This window comes from Erinaceus europaeus, chromosome 3, assembly GCF_950295315.1.
Source record: "Erinaceus europaeus chromosome 3, mEriEur2.1, whole genome shotgun sequence".
Lineage (NCBI taxonomy): Eukaryota > Metazoa > Chordata > Mammalia > Eulipotyphla > Erinaceidae > Erinaceus > Erinaceus europaeus.
In genome coordinates, this window is record NC_080164.1 from 115,969,084 (window position 1) to 115,988,956 (window position 19,873).

At 39.0% G+C, this 19,873-nt stretch overlaps 1 protein-coding gene across 14 annotated transcripts in view; it reads right to left on the reverse strand.

Annotated features, from left to right (window-relative positions):
- The window catches only part of MAPK10 (mitogen-activated protein kinase 10), a 302,017-nt gene that overhangs the window by 85,832 nt on the left and 196,312 nt on the right, over positions 1-19,873 (reverse strand). For all 14 annotated transcript variants that reach the window (XM_060187751.1, XM_060187759.1, XM_060187756.1 and 11 more), the window contains 4 exons: positions 8,475-8,604; positions 2,607-2,665; positions 1,345-1,483; positions 124-289 (listed from right to left, as the gene is read on the reverse strand). In XM_060187751.1, coding sequence (XP_060043734.1) covers positions 124-289; positions 1,345-1,483; positions 2,607-2,665; positions 8,475-8,604 — 494 coding nt within the window. The remainder of the gene's footprint in view (positions 1-123; positions 290-1,344; positions 1,484-2,606; positions 2,666-8,474; positions 8,605-19,873) is intronic.

Here is a 19,873-nt window from a genome sequence, read left to right on the forward strand (position 1 = left end):
AGTGTGATGTTTGAAATAAAATCTTTATACGTATATATGTGAGGAAGAACTTTAGCCTTGCCCTCCTAATGGGCGCACCCATCCTCCTCCTGTTTCTGAGGCTGCCAATAGAAGCTTGCCTACCATTCTCCTTGTAGCCCATTCCCAGGATGACCTCAGGGGCTCTGTAATAGCGTGTCACCACATAAGGGGTCATCATGAAACTTGTGCCTGCCGTCCTGGCCAGTCCAAAGTCAAGTATCTTCAAGGTGCAATCAGACTTGACAACAATGTTGCTCGGTTTTAAATCCTGAAAATAGGAACAAAGGAAGAAATTAAAAGCCAGCATTGGATGGGATGTGGTTTCCAATACATTCAGGGGTGGGGTGGTGATGCATCTGGTATAGTGCACACATTACAGTGTGCAAGGACCTGGGTTCAAGCCCCCAGTCCTTAGCTGTTGGGGGGAAGAGAAGCTTCATGAGCAGTGAGGCAGTGCTCTGTATCCTTCCCTCTCAATTTCTCTTCATCTATATCCAAAATAAATAAACAAACAAACAAATAAAATGTATTCAGTCATGATGGTGGTCATGCACTGTGGGGCCTCCCTGGACTGCAGAGTCAGATGCAAATAATCACTGCCCCCGAAACATCTGTTGATATAATTAGCTCTGAATTGTTTAAAATCACAGAAACATTTTTTACTTTGACAGAGAATTTCAGTATATCATTTTTAGAATTTGTGTGCTCATTTTAGGAGATTTTGTGGGGAAAAAAACAAACTATCATTCACTGTCATCTGCTGGGCTTCTCCCTAATACAGCATTAAACATTTCTGCGTATATTTCATTTCTAGGTCTGACAGAAGACCAGATCGGGGCAGCTGTCTGTATGCTGTCAGAAACAAATGGTGTAAATGAGCTGTCTTATTTCAGCCACTCATGCGACCTCTGCCAATCTAGGGGGGAAACAGTAGAGTGCTTCTCAGAAGCTGACTCTCAATAAGCTGAATTAAAATGCTAGACAATCACTCACAGTACAGCTTAAATTACAGCCTACATATCAGTAAACTAGATGCTAATTCTACCACCAAGGATCAAGGAGGTACATTAGAATGAACCAAGTACCTATACATAAAGAAAACAGTCTGCAGGGCTGCCAACATAGTTCACTTGAATAGTGTGCTTGCTTTATCATGGACAGGACCCAGTTTCAATACCAGTGTCTACTGCACTGAAGGAAGCTTTGGTGTTGGCCTGGATTGGTAAAGTCCCAGTGATGACCAAGAAAAAGCAAATAGTCGACATTTCCTCTTTTCCCACCTCTAGAACTTTCTATTATACGTGTGGGAGTAAGTGTTCTTACCCTGTGAATAATCCCAGCAGAGTGAAGGTGCTTGATGCCACACAACATTTGGTATAGCAGGTAAGACATTCGCTCGTGGTCTAACTCCATTTGAATCACCTGACACAAGTTGGCATCCATCAGTTCCATTACTAAGTAACTGGAAGGTAAATCCACAGCATGAGACTCACATCCAAAGCCTGTGAAATCCTTTATACACATCAGAATCCACCCCTGACTCTGTGTATCTTCGAAACTTATTGGTTCTATCTATGACTAAGTGAATCAAAAGAGATTTTCCAAGTACCACATGTGTGTTGGCCACGTTTGCTGTACCACAAAGTTGCTAATGGTAGAATGGCAAGTGTTAGCTTCTGTCCAAATATTTTATACCTTTCAACTTGTTTTCTCCTTTCCCTGAATTCTGTGATACAAATTATAAAAATAAGTCAGAGCTGATGGGGAAGCTTCCATGGCCTGAGTTGTATCTGTCTTGAACAAAACAATAAACTGGACCTCATTTTCTTTCCTCTGCTTACTGCCATTATGGTTCGAGATAGATTCTTTAGACACAGAAATCAAAGGAGACATAAAATATAAGTATGGCATAAAGATTATTTTAATCATGCTCCCCTTAATCTTATTTCTCAAAGTGAACTGACTTATTCTAGAAAACTCATGGACCCAATAGTAATGAAACATATAATAAATAATCTGTGTGGGAGTCGGGCTGTAACACAGCGGGTTAAGCACAGGTGGCGCTAAGCACAAGGACCGGAGCAAGGATCCTGGTTCGAGCCCTGGCTCCCCACCTGCAGGGGAGTCACTTCACAAGTGGTGAAGCAGGTCTGCAGGTGTCTATCTTTCTATCCCTCCCTCTGTCTTCCCCTCCTCTCTCCATTTCTCTCTATCCTATCCAACAACAATGACAACAATAATAACTACAACAATAAAACAACAAGGGCAACAAAAAGGGGCAACAAAATAAATAAAATATTAAAAATAAATAAATAAATAAATAATCTGTGTATCCTAAGTAAACAAAGAAAGCAGAACTACAAAGCACATAGTCCAGAGGGAAGAAATAAGTAGAAATGTCTTTTCAAGAACAAACACCACAGACAGAACCTCATCTGAGATCACTGAATCTCATTCATTTGCCGCCAGCTAGTAGCTTTCTTTGATCTCTGTGAGAGATTTCATCTATTTGCTTTTTTCAATCAATTTCCCTGAAGTTATCTGAGTGTTATGCACTCCCTTCCTTCATGAGTTTTGTTACTTACACATCTTGGAACTCCTCCAGCGTTTTCTGGGGTGTGAAGACATTTAATAAACTAATAATCTGGAAAATAGACAGTGAAAGGGACAGAAGAAAGAGAAAAAGAAAAAAAGAGAGTAAATTATTTTTAAAGGCACATTATTTAAACAAGTATGTAACTTTAAAATTACACATCAGTACTATAGTAGAAATAGGAAAGTTGGAAGGATTTCAGAATTGTCTCAAAGAAATAGAAAAGTGTACTCAGGAGATGGGATTTATCTGTTGGCTTATAGGACAAAGAGCTCAAAGCCTTGGTTAAAAGGAAGAGTTGTAATATTTCTTTAGACCATGTTCTCTCTAGCCAGCTACAAAATTCTAGTGCAACTAGCATAACCATACTGTTTCACACCCATATATTACTTAAACTAATACTTTAATGGAATGTTTGGGGAAAGTTATAACTTAGATGATATTAGGAATTTAGTGGAATTGAAGCAAAAAGCTATTGAAACTTAGTTTCTTAGACTTTCTGTTTCCTGCTTTAACTGTTTCATACATTATTTTGTGAATATGTTTATCTATCATAAAACTTACAAAAGTTATTTGAGTGTTATGCACTCCCTTCCTTCATGAGTTTTGTTACTTACACATCTTGGAACTCCTCATTACAAAATTACAAAATTCCCTCATTACATTTTCAAACAGATTCCACATAGCAAGAACTCAAAATTTTCTTTCAGCTAAATGGTTTTTTTTTTTTTTTTGCATGATATCACAGTAAGAAATAAAGAATATAACGGACAATAGCAATCTTCTATTTGCAGGATAGACGCAATCATTTTGTAAAATATGGATAAGGAAAAGTTTAAGATTTTAAGATCTTACGTATAAATTAATCTCAGTAAAATTCATAAGTGGTCTTAAGGCGTATGGGAAGCAATAAAAATAAAGCAATATGGCTCTAAAATTGGAGAAATGATTTCCATATTAGGCATTACATGCTGGTCTGGTGCTTATTCAACCATAAAAGTTTTTCCTTTAGGATATAAAAAATAAATAAAAATAAATATCCAAGAAATTTAGACACTTAAAAAATAATAGGCCTTTTGAGTAGTTCTATTTTATATATGGCAATTATTGAGTCAAAATCCCAATAATTTCTAATATTTTCATGTATGTATATGTATGATAGTAACTATAAATGATAATACATATATGTGTGTGAGTATTCTTTAGAGGCCAACAAGATAGCTCACCTGGATAGTGCACTTATCATCCACATAATCCAGGGTTAATCCTGGTCTCTATCATATTGGACGAAGTTTTGGTGTTGTGGTTTCTCTCTTTCTCTCACTCTCTTTTTTATATCTAAAAAATGTCAGCTTGGAGCAGTTAATTCCCAGGGGGGACAAAAATATATACATATATACATATACAGTTTGTTGTAATGCTTATAATGCAAAAAACCCTAGAGTTTCTCTTCTACAACACAGCAGTGTGAAATATGCATATAGAAATAGTTGTTTTAAAACATCATTCAACTTGGGGTCACAGTGGCTTGTCATTCTATAGCACCAGTTGTAGGATATATTGAAAAATGTTTCTGTGGTGCATCTCTCATTGGAACATACACAGTCACTGATTTTTCTTATATGTTCCAATCTTGGAAAGTAACTCAGTTTGATAGAGATCAAAAACACTACATACAAACTGAAGAGAATTCTCTCACACACATAAATCTTAAAGATGGAAAAATGACCTTTATCACTAGATAAATAAATAATTTAGGTAGTCTAAATTCACCTGGAAAGAAATGCTACAATTTTAAATTAATCTAGGGTCACTATTCTAAAAGGTAGCTTCCCCAGTGAATATTCTTATTTTCCTTTTCACTACGACCTTGTTTCTTTGCGTTCATCTTTGATTTCTTTTTTTTTATTATTACTTTTATTTTTGAGAAAGATGCAGAGAAAGAGACACACACAGAGAGAGAAACACCAGAGCACTGCTCAGCTCTGGCTTATGGTGGTGCGGGGGATTGAACCTGGGACTTAGGAGCCTCAGGCATAAGAGTCTATTTGCATAACCATTATGCTGTCTCCCCCACCCCTTTGATTCCTCTTTACAGGCTTCTGCTATTTTCTTTCTCTAGAATATTATATATCCCACTTCCTACTACTAATCAATTTAAAATGGCATATTAAATTTTTTTTTAATTATCTTTATGTATTGGATAGAGACAGAAATTGGGAGAATGGGGGGAGATAGAGAGGGAAAGAGATAGAGAGACACCTGCAGCCCTGCCTCACCATCCGCAAAGCTCTCCCCCTGCAGGTGGGAATGAGGGGGGGGCTCAAACCTGGGTCCTTGTGCATGGTAACATGTGTGCCACCACCCAGCCTATAAAATGGCATGTTTATAAACAGATCAACACAGGTATTTCATTTTAGTTCAGTGGTTCCCAGGCAGGAATCTGATTCAGTTCTTTCATTCCAGCATCTTAAGTTGTACCCAAATGAATCAAAACCTACAGGGTTCCACCAACACTTCATAACTATTAGTTCTGAAAATTAAAATTTTATTGTCTAAAGGATTTTCTTCTCTATTGTTAAATATTTAATTGGAGTTATCTGTTACACTTCTCACATAGCTCTTTATTTTGACTGTTCACTGAGTCTAACAATTACTAGGGGCTGGAGAAATAGCTCACTTGGATAGTGCACTGCATAGCCCAGGTTTCAGCCCTGCCCCCACCATACTGAAGGGAACTTCAGTGCTAGGGTCATTCTCTCTCTCTCCCTCTCTCTCTCTTCCTCCTTCCCTCTATCTGAAATATATATTTTTAAGTCACAAGTGAACTTCCTTTCTGTTAACGAGTTCCAAAAATGTATTCCCAAAAACTTGTATCTCTACACACACACACACACACACACACACACACACACACACACACACACACACGATACAGGTAACAAGTAGGACATTTGCAAATTATTATTCCAATTTGCAACTCCTTGTTAAGTGTCATAAATTAAGTTCTAGTATTTCAGTCAAGAACAGGGAGAATGAACCCTTCAAATTGGCCAAGTCAGTGGAATTTATTTCCTCATTGTGCTGTCTGGGAAATTAGGGAAATATAGATATGTGAAAACATAAAGCATCAAAACTTTCCATACAGTATTCACTGCTGGGAAACATCCATCTTCTACTGATATATCTCATCCTCCATATTAAAGTTGATTGTATTGGGCATGAGGTTAACCCTGCCCCTGCACTTATTAACAAGCTAAAAGAAGGAAATCTTTAGCATAATGCTTTCCCTTAGGATTCACCTTTGCCATCATTTACATATTCCTTTCAGGAACCATCATGTTTTTTGCATGGTCGTACCACAGATAGGTACATATTCAACATTTTCCCTCAGAAGGGACTTTTTTGTTCAACACATTTTAAAAGACGGCCCCATCCCACTCACAGTGACCAGAGTTCTATGTCTCTCCTCCCTTTTAATAGTAGCACTTGTCACCAGTCTATACTGAGCTGTCAATTTCACAGCCCAGCCTTCTCTCCCCGGTAGAGCATGAGTTCCATGTGGGTAGGGATCCATCTCTGGTATCTTAACTACTCTATGCTTAGCATTGAAGCCATCTAGATCTATGCCTAGCACATTTTATCCTTCCGATAAATATTTGTCAAATAACTGAAATAATACATGACTGGAGCCAAACTGGCAGACTTGTGGTCCCAGGTATTGATTCCCGCCACCACATGTGCCACTGTGGTACTCTGCTCACTCTCATAAAATAAATCTTTAAAAAAAAAAAAGTGTGAAATAGCAGAGCAGAAGAGAAACACTGCCACTGGGCTTGAATTCACACATTTGTATTTCAAATATCTTTCAGTAGAACATTTGGATATTTGCTTTTTTATTTTTTTCCCTCAGTGTCAGCACTATGAATCCACTGCTCCTGGTAGTCATTTTTTTTCCTTTTTCTTTCCTTTTTTTTTAAAATTCTATAGAACCTAGAGAAATTGAGAGAGGAGGGGGAGGTAGAGGGGGGGAGAGAGAGACAGCTGCAGACCTGCTTTTCCACTCATGGAGCTTCCCCACTACAGGTGAGGAGCTGGAGGCTCAAACCCGGGTCCTTGTGTGGGTCCTTGCACATAGTATCATGTGTACTTGACCAGGTGTACCACCACCTGGCTCCTGTTTGCTTCTTTTCTAACGCCACCAACAGGTGGTTAGTCTTTTGACAAATTCATTTATTTAGAAATCTGCGCAAGTCAGTAAAATAGTGTAGAATTAGAATACAGGATTTGAGAGGCGGAGCAGTGGTGCACCCAATAGAACGCACACATTACCATACATAAGGACCTGGATTCAAGCCCATGGTCCTCAGCTGTAGGAAGGAAGTTTTACACTCTGTGAAGAAGTACTATAGGTGTCTCTCTCTCTTTCCTCCTCTGCCTCCCCCTTCCTCTCAAGTTCCCTCTGTTTCTCAGAGGGAGGGGAAGGAAAAAAAAATAGACACCAGAGTAGTAGATTCATCAGCAGGCTCCAAGCCCTTTCATTAACCCTGGTGGTAGTGGTGATGATGATGATATAAAGAGAATGCAGAGTTTGCCTGGCTACAGTCACATAGGTTCCAGATTCAAATTCCAGCACTGCCGTATGGCAGGGATAAGTGGAGTTCTGGTATACTCCTCTATTTCTCTCATAAATAAATAAACAAACAAACAAATCTGGGGGGTCAGGCAGTAGCAGAGCGGGTTAAGTGCATATGGCATGAAACTCAAGGACTGGCTCAAGGATACTGGTTCAAGCCCCCGATTCCCTACCTGCAGGGGAGTCGTTTCACAAGCAGTGAAGCAGGTCTGCAGGTGTCTATTTCTCTCTCCCCCTCTCTGTCTTCCCCTCCTCTCTCCATTTCTCTTTCCTATCCAACAACAATATCATCGATGGCTACAATAACAACAAGGGCAACAAAATGAAAAAAAAAAAAAAAAAAGGCCTCCAGGAGCAGTGGATTCCTAGTGTAGGCACCGAGGCCCAGCGATAACCCCGAAGGCAAAACAATAAGTAAATAAATCAATTTGTTAGGAACTACAATGATAATTTTATATATTGAGTGATTTTCATGCTTAAAAAAACATGGGGAGTTGTTTTATATACGTATATATTATATAGCTTTACTGTAATAATCTATAAATTATTCATATTACATATTTATGTTTAATACATTATGTCCCCTCTACACACTATAATTTATAAGAGAAATGGAAGCGTAAAAGCCTAAATTCTAAAAGCCTGTGGTTAGTCTAGTCTGAAGAGAAGCACCTGTAATGGCACTGTGCTGAGCTCGAGGAAGAAATATTCTTGAGGTCCTATCCTTAAGTGTGTGCAGATGAACCTTCATAGTTCTGCAGAAAGCAAGATGCCAAAACCCACCACACACACACCAAGGAGGTGAAGACCACTACCAGACCACTACAAAAAGAGGAGACTAAAAATCTTCCTTTGTGAATAATTAAATCCGGACTATAAAGGAATATAGGATATTGTTCCCCCTATAATGACTTTGCTTTGTGTATATTCTTGGCTTTTTTATTTTTTTATTTGGGAAGGCATGAAGTTCTCTGGCTAATTAGAAGGAAGATAACCAAATATGGCTATTATATTCATTCTCTCCACACCATATGGTTCTTAGATGGCTTTTAAGCAGAAAGCTACCATGAGAACAATGAAATCAAATGGAGCATATGGCTAGGATAAACAAATTTAAGAGGAAGAAACTGAAAAGAAAAAAAAAAAAGCCTTTCCTACTGGAGTTGGTGTCATAGTCCCAGTTTCATTTCTCAAGTTTCCAAGCATTTAAAATGAGTCACTCACGTTTTTATGGTTCACACACTTCATGAGGACCAGCTCCCGGTAAGCTCTCTTGGCATGTGTTTGGTTCTGAAAGGGTCTGCTGAGCTTCTTAATGGCCACATTTCTGTCAAGGACAGCATCATATGCAGCACTGCAGAAATATAAGAGCAATCCAGACTCAGTACACAGGGGCTCTCAGAAGACCTGCCTACAGAGTAAAGATTTGGGCAGAGAAAGTACTGTTCCAGAAACAAATCCAAATGCTTTCTCTTCAGGTCACACAGTAATAAGGTGTAAGATGGACTAGTATACATTCTAGCTACTAGGAGAAGGAAAAGAAGATTATCTTGGGAAGACCACAGCACGTAGTTGTATCAGTGAATTGGGAAGTAAAGGAGGAGAGCATTCAATGTTTCCCCTAATCCTGTGATAGTAGCGACAAATCTTTCATCTCTGAGTTAGCTTGAATTGCCCATCTACGAGTGCTTAGTATTTGCTCTGGATACTAGCTTCTGTCTTTGGTTATTCTCAGTGAACATCCATTCTTTCCATTCACAGGAACCTTTTTAAAAAAAAAAAAAATGTATGACATTAAGAGGCATGAAAAGCACAGCTTGGTTGATGCTCAGAATACCACTCTAACCAAAACCAATCTCAAACATAAGGGAAATAGTCAGAAAAGTATTCACAGAATAAGCACAGCAAACATAAATAAGTATTTTAATATAAAGGTATATGGGAATGCTGTTTACGTCTGAATTTTTCCAATTATCAAAGACTGATAAGTGGCTATGCTTTGCAAAATTAATCACTATATGGTATTGCTGTTCCCATAATCCCAACAACTGGGTCTGGAGAGAAAATGGGGAAAAAAAAATGATTCTCTCTGCCTACTATACTTAATGACCCTCTCGTAAAACCTGTATTTCCCATTCCAGCAACTTTGGTTTTTTTCAGAGTTGCCAGGAAACATCTCCTATAATTAATCTATTGAATTGGAAGTAATCAACCATTTAGGGCTCATGTCATCAAACTGTCAATATTTTGAGTTTATTTAACTTGTGTCCTGAAGAATTTCTTTTTTTAATTTTTATTTATAAAAAGGAAACACTGACAAAACCATAGGATAAGAGGGGTACAACTCCACACAATTCCCACCACTAGAACTCTGTATCCCATCCCTGATAGCTTTCCTATTCTTTAACCCTCTGGGAGTATGGATCCAGGGTCGTTGTGGGTTGCAGAGGGTGGAAGGTCTGGCTTCTGTAATTGCTTCCCTGCTGAACATGAGCATTGGCAGGTCAATCCATACTCCCGGCCTGTCTGTCTCTTTCCCTAGTGGGGCAGAGCTCTGGGGAAGCAGGGCTCCAGGACACATTGATGGGGTCATCTGCCCAGGCAAGTCCAGTTGGCATCATAGTAGCATCTGGACCGGACTGGGGTAAATATAGGTTCCACAGAGGAAGTGGGAGGTTCCTGCTGTCTTAGAGTTTAAGAAGGCAATAGATAGCTATTGCTATAATAAAATTATTTGGCAATTGGGTTAACTTTGAAAATCCCATTGTTAGGATTCTCTGTATCATACACGACATCACCATAATTTATGGCCTTTGACATTATTTATATATAGCTGTGTCTTATAGAGTAACGCCACTAGTTGCTTTTGTTCTCTCTGGTCTAAGCTTTTAGGAGAGTCAGCATTTCAAAGAACAAGTCTCTAAGAAATGTATTAACAAGTTGAGATCATTGTTAAAATTCAGTCTGACTACACATGAAGTCTTAAGTGCTTAGATTGAGAAAACATATACTCAGCCTATGGTCTGTGTATTAAAAGGTTTGAGACATTCAATCAGTTTTTCCCCTCTCATATTAATTAAATCCTGAAAGAAATGCTGTTGCCTGAACATGGGTCATAGCAATAACCTCAAAATAACTACACTTTACACCAAGACAACTTAAATCATTACCACATCTAGAGGAGGGACAGCAATCTGTCATCAAAGGACAGAAGGCATCATTGAAGTAAATTCTGCCACTGCCTCCACTGAGAATGTGCCCTTAGAGCCAGGACCACAGAACCTGTCATCCAGGCAGTTGTTGACATGTGATGGCAACTGGCAGTGACTGCAGCCAGCTAGCATGTGACCAGCACCTCCTTAGGCTGATTCTGTCCTCCACAAACAACACACCACTCACCCAATTCTCCTACAGAATACTACACGCAAGAAGATTACTGATATATGGCCTGCTTGACTATTATATTCCTCATAATTTAATAAGCCAGTATCTGCTTTGCTAAGTGAGACTTTGGAATGGCTTGTTAATGTGAGTTGTAGTCCCTGAGATACTGACCAGACTCTGTTGAGGTGAAACACCAGTTGCCTGTGCCACGTGGAGTCACTGAGAAAATGATTGCTTGGCAGAGGGAAAGTGGGGTCAGTTTCTCCCAGAACTGTTAGGGCTTCTCTCTCCCTTCACTCCCTCCTCCTCAGAGACTGGAGATGGGCAAGGTGTTCATCCTCTCCTCCCCACCCCCTGCCACCTACCTGGTACTTATCCTTTCTGACCTCAGTTTTTCCAGTTAAGATGAGCTGGGGACTTGAGAGGTTGCCTAGTATTGGAACACAGGACTGGCATGCCTGGGACTCCAGGTTCAATCTTTGGCACTGCTATGTGACAGAGCTGCGCAATGTACTTGCCTCTCCCTTTCCACTTCATGAAAATAAATCTAACCAAAGTATGGAGAGACTGATGAGACTGTTCTAAGGAGTGAATAGGGGGTTGGAGGTGGTGGTGCAAAGTAGCTAAGTGCTCACATTACTATCTTTAAGGACCCAGGTTCAAGCCCCTGGTCCATCTGCAGGGGAAAACTTCACAAGTGGTGAAGCGGTCTGTAGGTGTCTTTCTGTCTCTTTCCCTCTCTGTCTCCCTCACCCCTCTCAATTTCTGTCTTTATCCAATAATAAATATATAATTTTAAAAAATAAATGAATAAGGCAGTGATGGATGCATAGTGCCTGACCTAGATTGAACACTAGAGAAATAATTACTGAGAGGGCTAGAAGTGATACGTATAATTTGTTCTCTCACTTGCTTGTGCTCTCTCTTATACTAATTTTCATTCATAATTTCATACACCTTAATAAAATGATGTATCTTTCATGTCTTCCAGGTTGAACCAATTCTGCCCTGGTAAAGTTTCCCGTGATTCATTATTCCTTGGGTAGTCATTCTAAGGGAGAAGTCTGTCTCTGGAGTCACATTGTTCATTTTTATAGAATCTGTGTAGCTTGTTCATCTAGGATATTTTGTTGCATAGATAAAATATTTTTAAAGACTTTTAAAAATATTTATTTATTTCCTTTTTGTTGCCCTTATTGTTTTATTGTTGTAGTTATTGTTGTTATTGATGTCATCATTGTTAGATAGGACAGAGAGAAATGGAGAGAGGATGGTAAAACAGAGGGGGAGAGAAAAACAGACACCTGCAGACCTGCTTCACCACCTGTGAAGCGACACCCCTGCAGGTGGGGAGCCAGGGGCTCGAAACAGGATCCTTATGCCGGTCCTTGTGCTTTGTGCCACATGTGCTTAACCCGCTGCACTACTGCCCGATTCCCAGATAAAATATTTTAACTCTTTTCTCAGGATTTATTATTTTTTTATGAGAGACCAAGAGTGCATTGCCCAATTATCTTATATGTATCATTCAGTTCTTGGATATGGAATGTTTTGGCTTGAATCTAGAGTCTCAGGCATGAAAGTTCTGTGCTTTACCACTGAGCTTTTCTTTCTTTTTTTAAAATTTTTAAAATTTCTTTATTGGGGGATTAATGTTTTACATTCGAAAGTAAATACAAAAGTTTGTACATGCATAACATTTCCCAGTTTTCCATATAACAATACAACCCCACTAGGTCTTCTGTCATCCTTCTTGGATCTGCTTTCTCCCCAACCATCCACCCTAGAGTCTTTTACTTTGGTGCAATACACCAACTCCAGTTCAGGTTCTACTTGTGTTTTCTCTTCTGATCTTCTGTTTTTCAACTTCTGCCTGAGAGTGAGAGCATCCCATATTCATCCTTCTGTTTCTGGCTTATTTCACTTAACATTATTTCTTTAAGCTCCATCCAAGATGGATTGAAAACAGTGAAGTCACCATTTTTAATAGCTGAGTAGTATTCCACTGTGTATACATACTAAAACTGGACCACTGAGCTTTTCTTGATGTTGAGTCCAGACACTAATATACAACTGAATATTGTCTGTTGCTTTTAGAAAGATTACAGCAATTTAATAGTTTATTGCTGTTTATTTATTATATATTCCAACATAACAGTATATTGGCCATGAGTGATAGCTTGTCAAATCTTGTATTCTCCAGAAAATGCATATTAGATGCTTCTACAAAATTCACTAGGGAGTACTTGTGAGGTTAGTACTTGTGGAAAGGAATTAACAGAAATAGCGATAGATGTTCAGAAGCAGTGGGATGTCAGTAGCTATCTCAGCATAAAGGGAAGATGCCTTACTAGCTGTCCTATGTGAAGGTGAGGTGGCCACCAGGATTTGATAATCCTCTGCTCAACAGTCACTGAATGGCTGTGAGAAAAGTATAACCTTGAATTAGACAACTCTTTTCCTCTGAGGTTATGCTAGGAGAAATCTCAGAGCAAAGGAACTAGAAGTTAGCAGCAGCTGAGTTAAGACCTTTATTTCTACAAAAGAATCTAAGCAGTATGTTCAAGTGGTGGCATACCTGGTTGAGCCACATGTTCCAATGCACAAGGATCTGGGTTCGAGCCCATATTCCCACCTGCAGGGGATAAAGCTTTGCAAATGGTGAAGCAGGACTGTAGGTGTCTCTGTCTCTCTGCCTTTCTATCTCCCCCTACCCTCTCAATTTCTACCTATCTGTATCCAATAAATAAAGGCAATAAAATATAAAAAATAATAATTAAAAAAACAAGACTCTAAGCAGTGCATCCATCAAGCAACCAGACTTCCCTTTAATGCATGAATGGGATTTTGCTATTGGCATTTTCACCAACGTGCTGAGAACCAATTTGCAAAAAACTAGAATCTGAAAGTTTCTAGAACTGATAAAAATTGTAATAGATCAGGAGTCAGGCGGTAGCGCAGTGGGTTAAGGGCAGATGGCACTAAGCACAAGGACCAGCATAAGGATCCCAGTTCAAGCCTCCGGCTTCCCACCAGTAGGGGGTTTGCTTCACAGGCGGTGAAGCAGGTCTGCAGGTGTCTATCTCTCTCTGTCTTCCTCTCCTCTCTCCATTTCTCTCTGTCCTATCCAACAACGACGACATCAACAATAGCAACAATACCAATAAAAAAGAGCAATAAAAAGGAAGTAAATATATAAAAAAGAAAATATAATAGATCCTTGAAACCTGAATACATTTACTTCTAGAATTTCTTTTTTATATATTTATTTTCCCTTTTTTGCCCTTTTTATTGTTGTTGTAGTCGTTGTTGTTGTTATTGATGTCATTGTTGTTAGATAAGACAGAGAGAAATGGAGAGAGGAGGGGAAGACAGAGAGAGAGAGTGAGAGAGAGAGAGATGACACCTGCAGACCTGCTTCACTGCTTATGAAGCGACTCCCCTGCAGGTGGGGAGCTAGGAGCTCAAACTGGGATCTTTATGCTGGTCCTTGCACTTTGTGACATTTAACCTGCTGCACTCCACCCTTCTTCTAGAGTTTCCGTAATGTACAAAAGCTAAATTTTATTACATAAGCCACATTAGTTAAATTTTGTATTATTTTAAGCAAAAGCATTATAAAATACAACCATACACTAACACAAGTAACTAATAAAAATCTATTGCTCACTGTTGATGCCTTGTTGAGGAAAGTCCTTTACAAAGAACTGGAAAGTGAGCCACAAGATGGAAGTTGAAGTCAGACTACTGAGGATGTGAGAAAAGCATTATGGGTAGAAAGAAAAACAATGGATTGACTTGGGGTGGAGGAAGAATGAAGAACAATTTAAAAAATCCTGAAGTGACCTCATCATTATGGTTCTAAAGGGCTGAGTAAGTATCTAGGTGGAATCTTTAGGGGATATAATATTCAGGGCATGGAAGTGATTATTTGAGTATTCTAAAGTGTAGGGTTTGGGAAATAATTAAAGGGAGAATGTAGGACTATGAAAAAGTGATAAAGAATGCATTGCATGATGAAATCTGGCTTGTCTGACTGTAGCTATAGTGCTCAAATAGTTATTTTAATGTTTTGTCAAAATAAGTCTTTACCAGGGCCAAGAGGTGGAGCACCCAGTTAAGTGCACATGATATCATGTGCAAGGATACAGTTCAAGCGTCTGGTCCTCACCGGCAGAGGGGAGGCTTCACGAGTAGTGAAGCAGTGCTGCAGGTATCTCTCCTTCTCTCTCGCTCTCTCTATGTATCCCTCCCCTCTCATATCCCTCTGTCTTGTAAAATAAAAGAAAAAGTAAAGGAAATAGATGCCAGGAGTAGGGAATTCATTGTGCAGGCTCTGAACCTCAGCAATAACCCTGGTGGCAAGGAAAAGAAAAAAAAAAGAAAAAGAAAAACATATCTTTCTCAAGATTTCTAGGGATTTTGAGGGGTCTGGTTTTCTTTGTTTTCCACTCACCCACCCATGTGAATATGATCAAGAACATTTTTTATGTGACAAGGAAGGTAAATGGGAGATCTAGAAAATGACTATGATTGAGGGAGATAATATTTGTACAAGAGGTTTCGCTGTGCCAGAAGGAACAAGCAAACAAGTGACTGATAAACAAGTTACCATCTCCCCTGTGGGGACATATGTGTGCACATGCACATCTGTATCCAGTTTATTTGCGGAAGAAAAACATAGCCTAATAGCAGCACGAGACTGTGCTGACAGACTGGAACATAACAATAGAATTATTTTGATAGTCCTGGTAGACATGGAGGCGACTCTGTTCCATATGTCAATACATTGCTGGAAAACTTTCAGCAAAATTTCTAGGAAGTTTCTGAAAAAGCTTTATAATGATTGGCTTCTTTCTTTTCCTGCATGGATACAGAAGACAAAGTACTTTAAAAAAAAAAAAAAAAGAATTCTTATAGGGATAAAGATTATCTTGACTCAGGAGGAACTCAAAGACTTTCAGACACTAATTGTGACTATCCAGCAGCAGTGAAGCCCATTTACAGGGCTTTTTGCTCAATGGATGCCAGTAACTGCTGAGGAATTACAGAAAATGGGCAACAGTGTGGTGTGTCAACCAGGGTTAATGGAGGGAGACAGAAGGACTGTAAGTAGGTTGGACAGTGAAGTGATGTTGTAGGGGGTCTCTCTGTCTCCTTCTTTTTGTAAAAGTTTTTAATATTACATTTACTTTTTGGATAAAGACAGCCAGAAATCGAGAGGGGAGAGGGAGACAGAGAAAGAAAAAGAGACACCCACAGCCCTGCTTCACCGCTTGCAAAGATTTCCCCATGTAGGTGGGGGCATGAGGCTTTGTGCATTGGAACATGTGTATTCAGCCAGGTGCTCCACCACCTGGCCCCTTCCTTCTCCCTCTCCCTCTCTCCTCCTCTCTCAATTTTTCAATCCTATTAAATAAAAAGAAGCAAAATATAGCAGCTGGGAGCAGCAGGTTCATCACGAAGGCATCAAACTCCAGTAACAACCCTGGTGACAAAAAAAAAAAGTAATGGGAAATTCAGAATGAAAAGGTAACTACAATGAAGCAAAGATGATACTCAAGAAAATAACAGCTAAATATGCAGATATTAAGAACAATGAAACCACCTTCTCTGACCCATCTTAGACAGAGCTAGAAGGAATTATGTTAAGTCAGCTAAGTCAGAAAGATAAAGATAAGTATGGGATGATCCCACTCATCAACAGAAGTTGAGAAAGAAGAACAGAAAGGGAAACTAAAAGGAGGATTTGACTAAATCTGGAGTAGGGCACCAAAGTAAAAACCCTGGGGTGAGGGTGAGGGTGGATATTCGGCTTCCCGGGGCGGCTGGTGGGGGAGGATGGGGGGAGTGGGTGGGATGGGACACAGTCTTTTGGTGGTGGGAACGGTGTTTATGTACACTCCTATTAATTTGTAGTCATAGAAATCACTATTTAATTAATACGAGAGGGAATTATTGATTTTATGTCTCAAACTTTTTAAAGCACAGACTGTCATTTTCATACATAGGCTGAGTCTTTGATATGTTGACTCTCTCAAAAACCTAGACCAGGGAGAACAGAAGCAACCGGTGGCACAGCTATATACAAATAATGTCAAAGGACATAAATTATGGTGATGCTGGGTATTATACAACAAATCCTAACAAAGGGATTTTTCAAAGTTAACCCAATTACCAAATAATATGATTATAACAATAGCTATCTATTGTCTTCTTCAACCCTAAGTCAGCAAGAACCTCACATTTTCACTATAGAGTCTATATTTCCCCCAGTCCTGGAACCTCTAGGGTGTGGCACACTTTCCTATATGCTTCTCTTAATTCATACCAAATAATATTGCATCGCTGATCACAATCTAATCAATGCAACGAGTACCACCTCAGCATGCTTCACTTCAGACTGTGTCCAGAGACTTCAGGTGTGGAATGACAACCTTTCAGCTTCATTACTCAAGTGAGACCTTTCCTTTCATAGTATTCTCTAATTCCATTCCAGGCGGTTCACTTGCTAACAAAGTCTCAAAACCTAGATATAGACTAGGTCCTGTGAGATAGAGCATATGTTCACACGTATCCATAAACTAGGGCAAAATATATACCTGAAAGCAAAAGTACACAATAGTCTGCAGTGAGTATCCCCAAACACTTCATCTGCACTATTCCAGCCTTTAGGTCCATGATTGTTCAACAATTTGTTTGGCTTTGTATGTTAACTCTCTTTTCAGCCACCAGGTTCCGGATGCCAGCATGATGCCAACCAGACTTTCCTGGACAGACAGCCCCACCAATGTGTCTTGGAGCTCCGCTTCCCCCTTCCCCAGAACCCCAACCTACTAGGGAAAGAGAGAGGCAGGCTGGGAGTGTGGATCAACCAGTCAAAACCCATGTTCAGCAGGGAAGCAATTATAGAAGCCAGACCTTCTACCTTCTGCATCCCACAATGACCTTGGGTCTATAGTCCCAGAGGGATAAAGAATAGGAAAGCTATCAGGGGAGGGGATGAGATACAGAGATCTGGTGGTGGGAATTTTGTGGAGTTGTACCCCTCTTATCCTATGGTTTTGTTAATGTCTCCTTTTTTAAATAAATTTTTAAAAATTGGGGAGAAAAAAGAAAATAACAGCTAATACTGTTCCAAATCTGGGGAACAGCCAGAACATAAATGTCCAAGGAGCTGAGAGAACATTCAAATTCCTGAATTCAAAACAGTAGATGGCAAGACACATCACTATAAAATTGCCAAAAGGCAGGAACAAAAGGGAAATATTGCAGGATACTGAGAAATTGGTTACTTTTTTTTTTTTTTAAGAGGACTCTCATGGAAAACCATACAAACAAAAAGGTGGATAAAACAAAATAGAAGAGCAATAACAAAAATGCAAAACAAACAGAAAACAAAAATAAGATGACAATAATTATGCCACCATACCAATAACCACATAAATGTGAATACTCTAAACTCATCAATCAAAAGACAACAAAGGGAACAAGAGAATAACAAAAAGAAAAAAATGAAATTGAAAACAAAAATCAGCACAAAAACATCAGTGAAACAAAAAGCTTGTTCTTGTAAAGGATAAATAAAATATATAAATCTAATACTAGTCTAAGAAAAGAAAGACAAATTCATGATATAAATGAATCAGAAATTAAAGAGGGCCACTATACTGATAATGTTTAAATGTAAAAGATCATAACAGAATAATGTGAGCATTTACATATAAACAAATAAGACAGCCTGGATGAAATGAACTTAGAATCATACAAACTCTCATGACAGAAACAGGAGGGTCAGTAGGTAGATAGAATAATGGTTATGCAAAGAAACGCTCATGCCTGGTCCCAGGTTCAATCCCCCATACTACCATGAGCCAGAGCTGAGCAGTGCTCTGGATAAAAACAAAAACAAAAACAAACAAACAAAAAACAGGAGGAGGCAGGTAGGAAGGGAGTGGACTGGAGCAGAGGGGCTTCAAGATCCTGATTCGTGATGGGAGAAAAAGACCCAAGTTGGGGATAAGAGTGGTTTTCAGACACCTATCACAGAGATGTGACTGTATCAATGTGTCAAAAACTGTACTTTTATCCCTGAAGATCCCAATAAAAGAATGAAAAATGAAAAGGAAATAAGACAGAAAGGAAAAACGTAAAGTGAAACTTGGACTGCACCAAAGCAAAGAACTCTGAGGAAGGGGAGGAAAGGAAAAGGTAGATGCATGATGGCAAAAAAAGTACCAAAACTGGGGGTGAAAATATTTTGCATCACAGGGAGATAATGAAATGCACCTATGAATCAACTGTCCTTAAACCATTAGCGCCCCCATGAAATTATTTTAAAAGTAAAGAAAAAAAAAAACAAGAGGTGACTATACAATAGCCTTAAAATGAACTTGATTTTAAAAGATGGTATTAGTTAATATTGAAAAGAACTGCCAAAATATAATTTTATTTCCTTACATTCCCACCAGCAGTGCAGGAGGGTTTCTTTGACCCCACAACCTCTCCAGCATTTGCTGCTGTTACCTTTTCTGATGTATGACATTCTCACAGGAGTGAAGTGGTTCTCGTTGTTGTCTTTATTTGCATTTCTCTGACAATCAAAGACTGGATGCATCTTTTTCATGTGTTTCCCGGCCTTTTGGATCTCTTCTGTGGTAAGTATTCTGTCCACGTCCTCTCCCCATTTTTGGATGGGGTTATTTGTTTTCTTGTTGTTGAGTTTGGCAAGCTCTTTATATATTCTGGTTATTAGCCTCTTGTCTGATGTATGGCATGTAAAGATCTTCTCACATTCTGTGAGGGATCTCTTGGTTTGGGTAGTGGTTTCTTTTGCTGTGCAGAAGCTTTTTAATCTGATGTAGTCCCATAGGTTTATGCTTTTCTTAGTCTTCTTTGTAATTAGATTCATTTCATTGAAGATGTCATTAAAATTTATGCGGAAAAGAGTTTTGCCAATATTTTCCTCTAAGTTTCTGGTCTAACAGCCAAGTCCTTGATCCACTTGGAATTTACTTTTGTATTTGGTGAAATATAGTGATTCAGGTTCATTCTTCTGCAAGTTTCAACCCATTTTTTCCAACAACATTTGTTGATAAATGAGTATTTTTATTATTCACTGAGTCTTGCATATTCTGACTGCTCAGACAACATCACAAGAGTATATAAATAAATCCCCTTTCCATTTTAGTACTTATGAATGTTGAGTGCCTCATGTTCCTAAGCTGAGAACACATCAA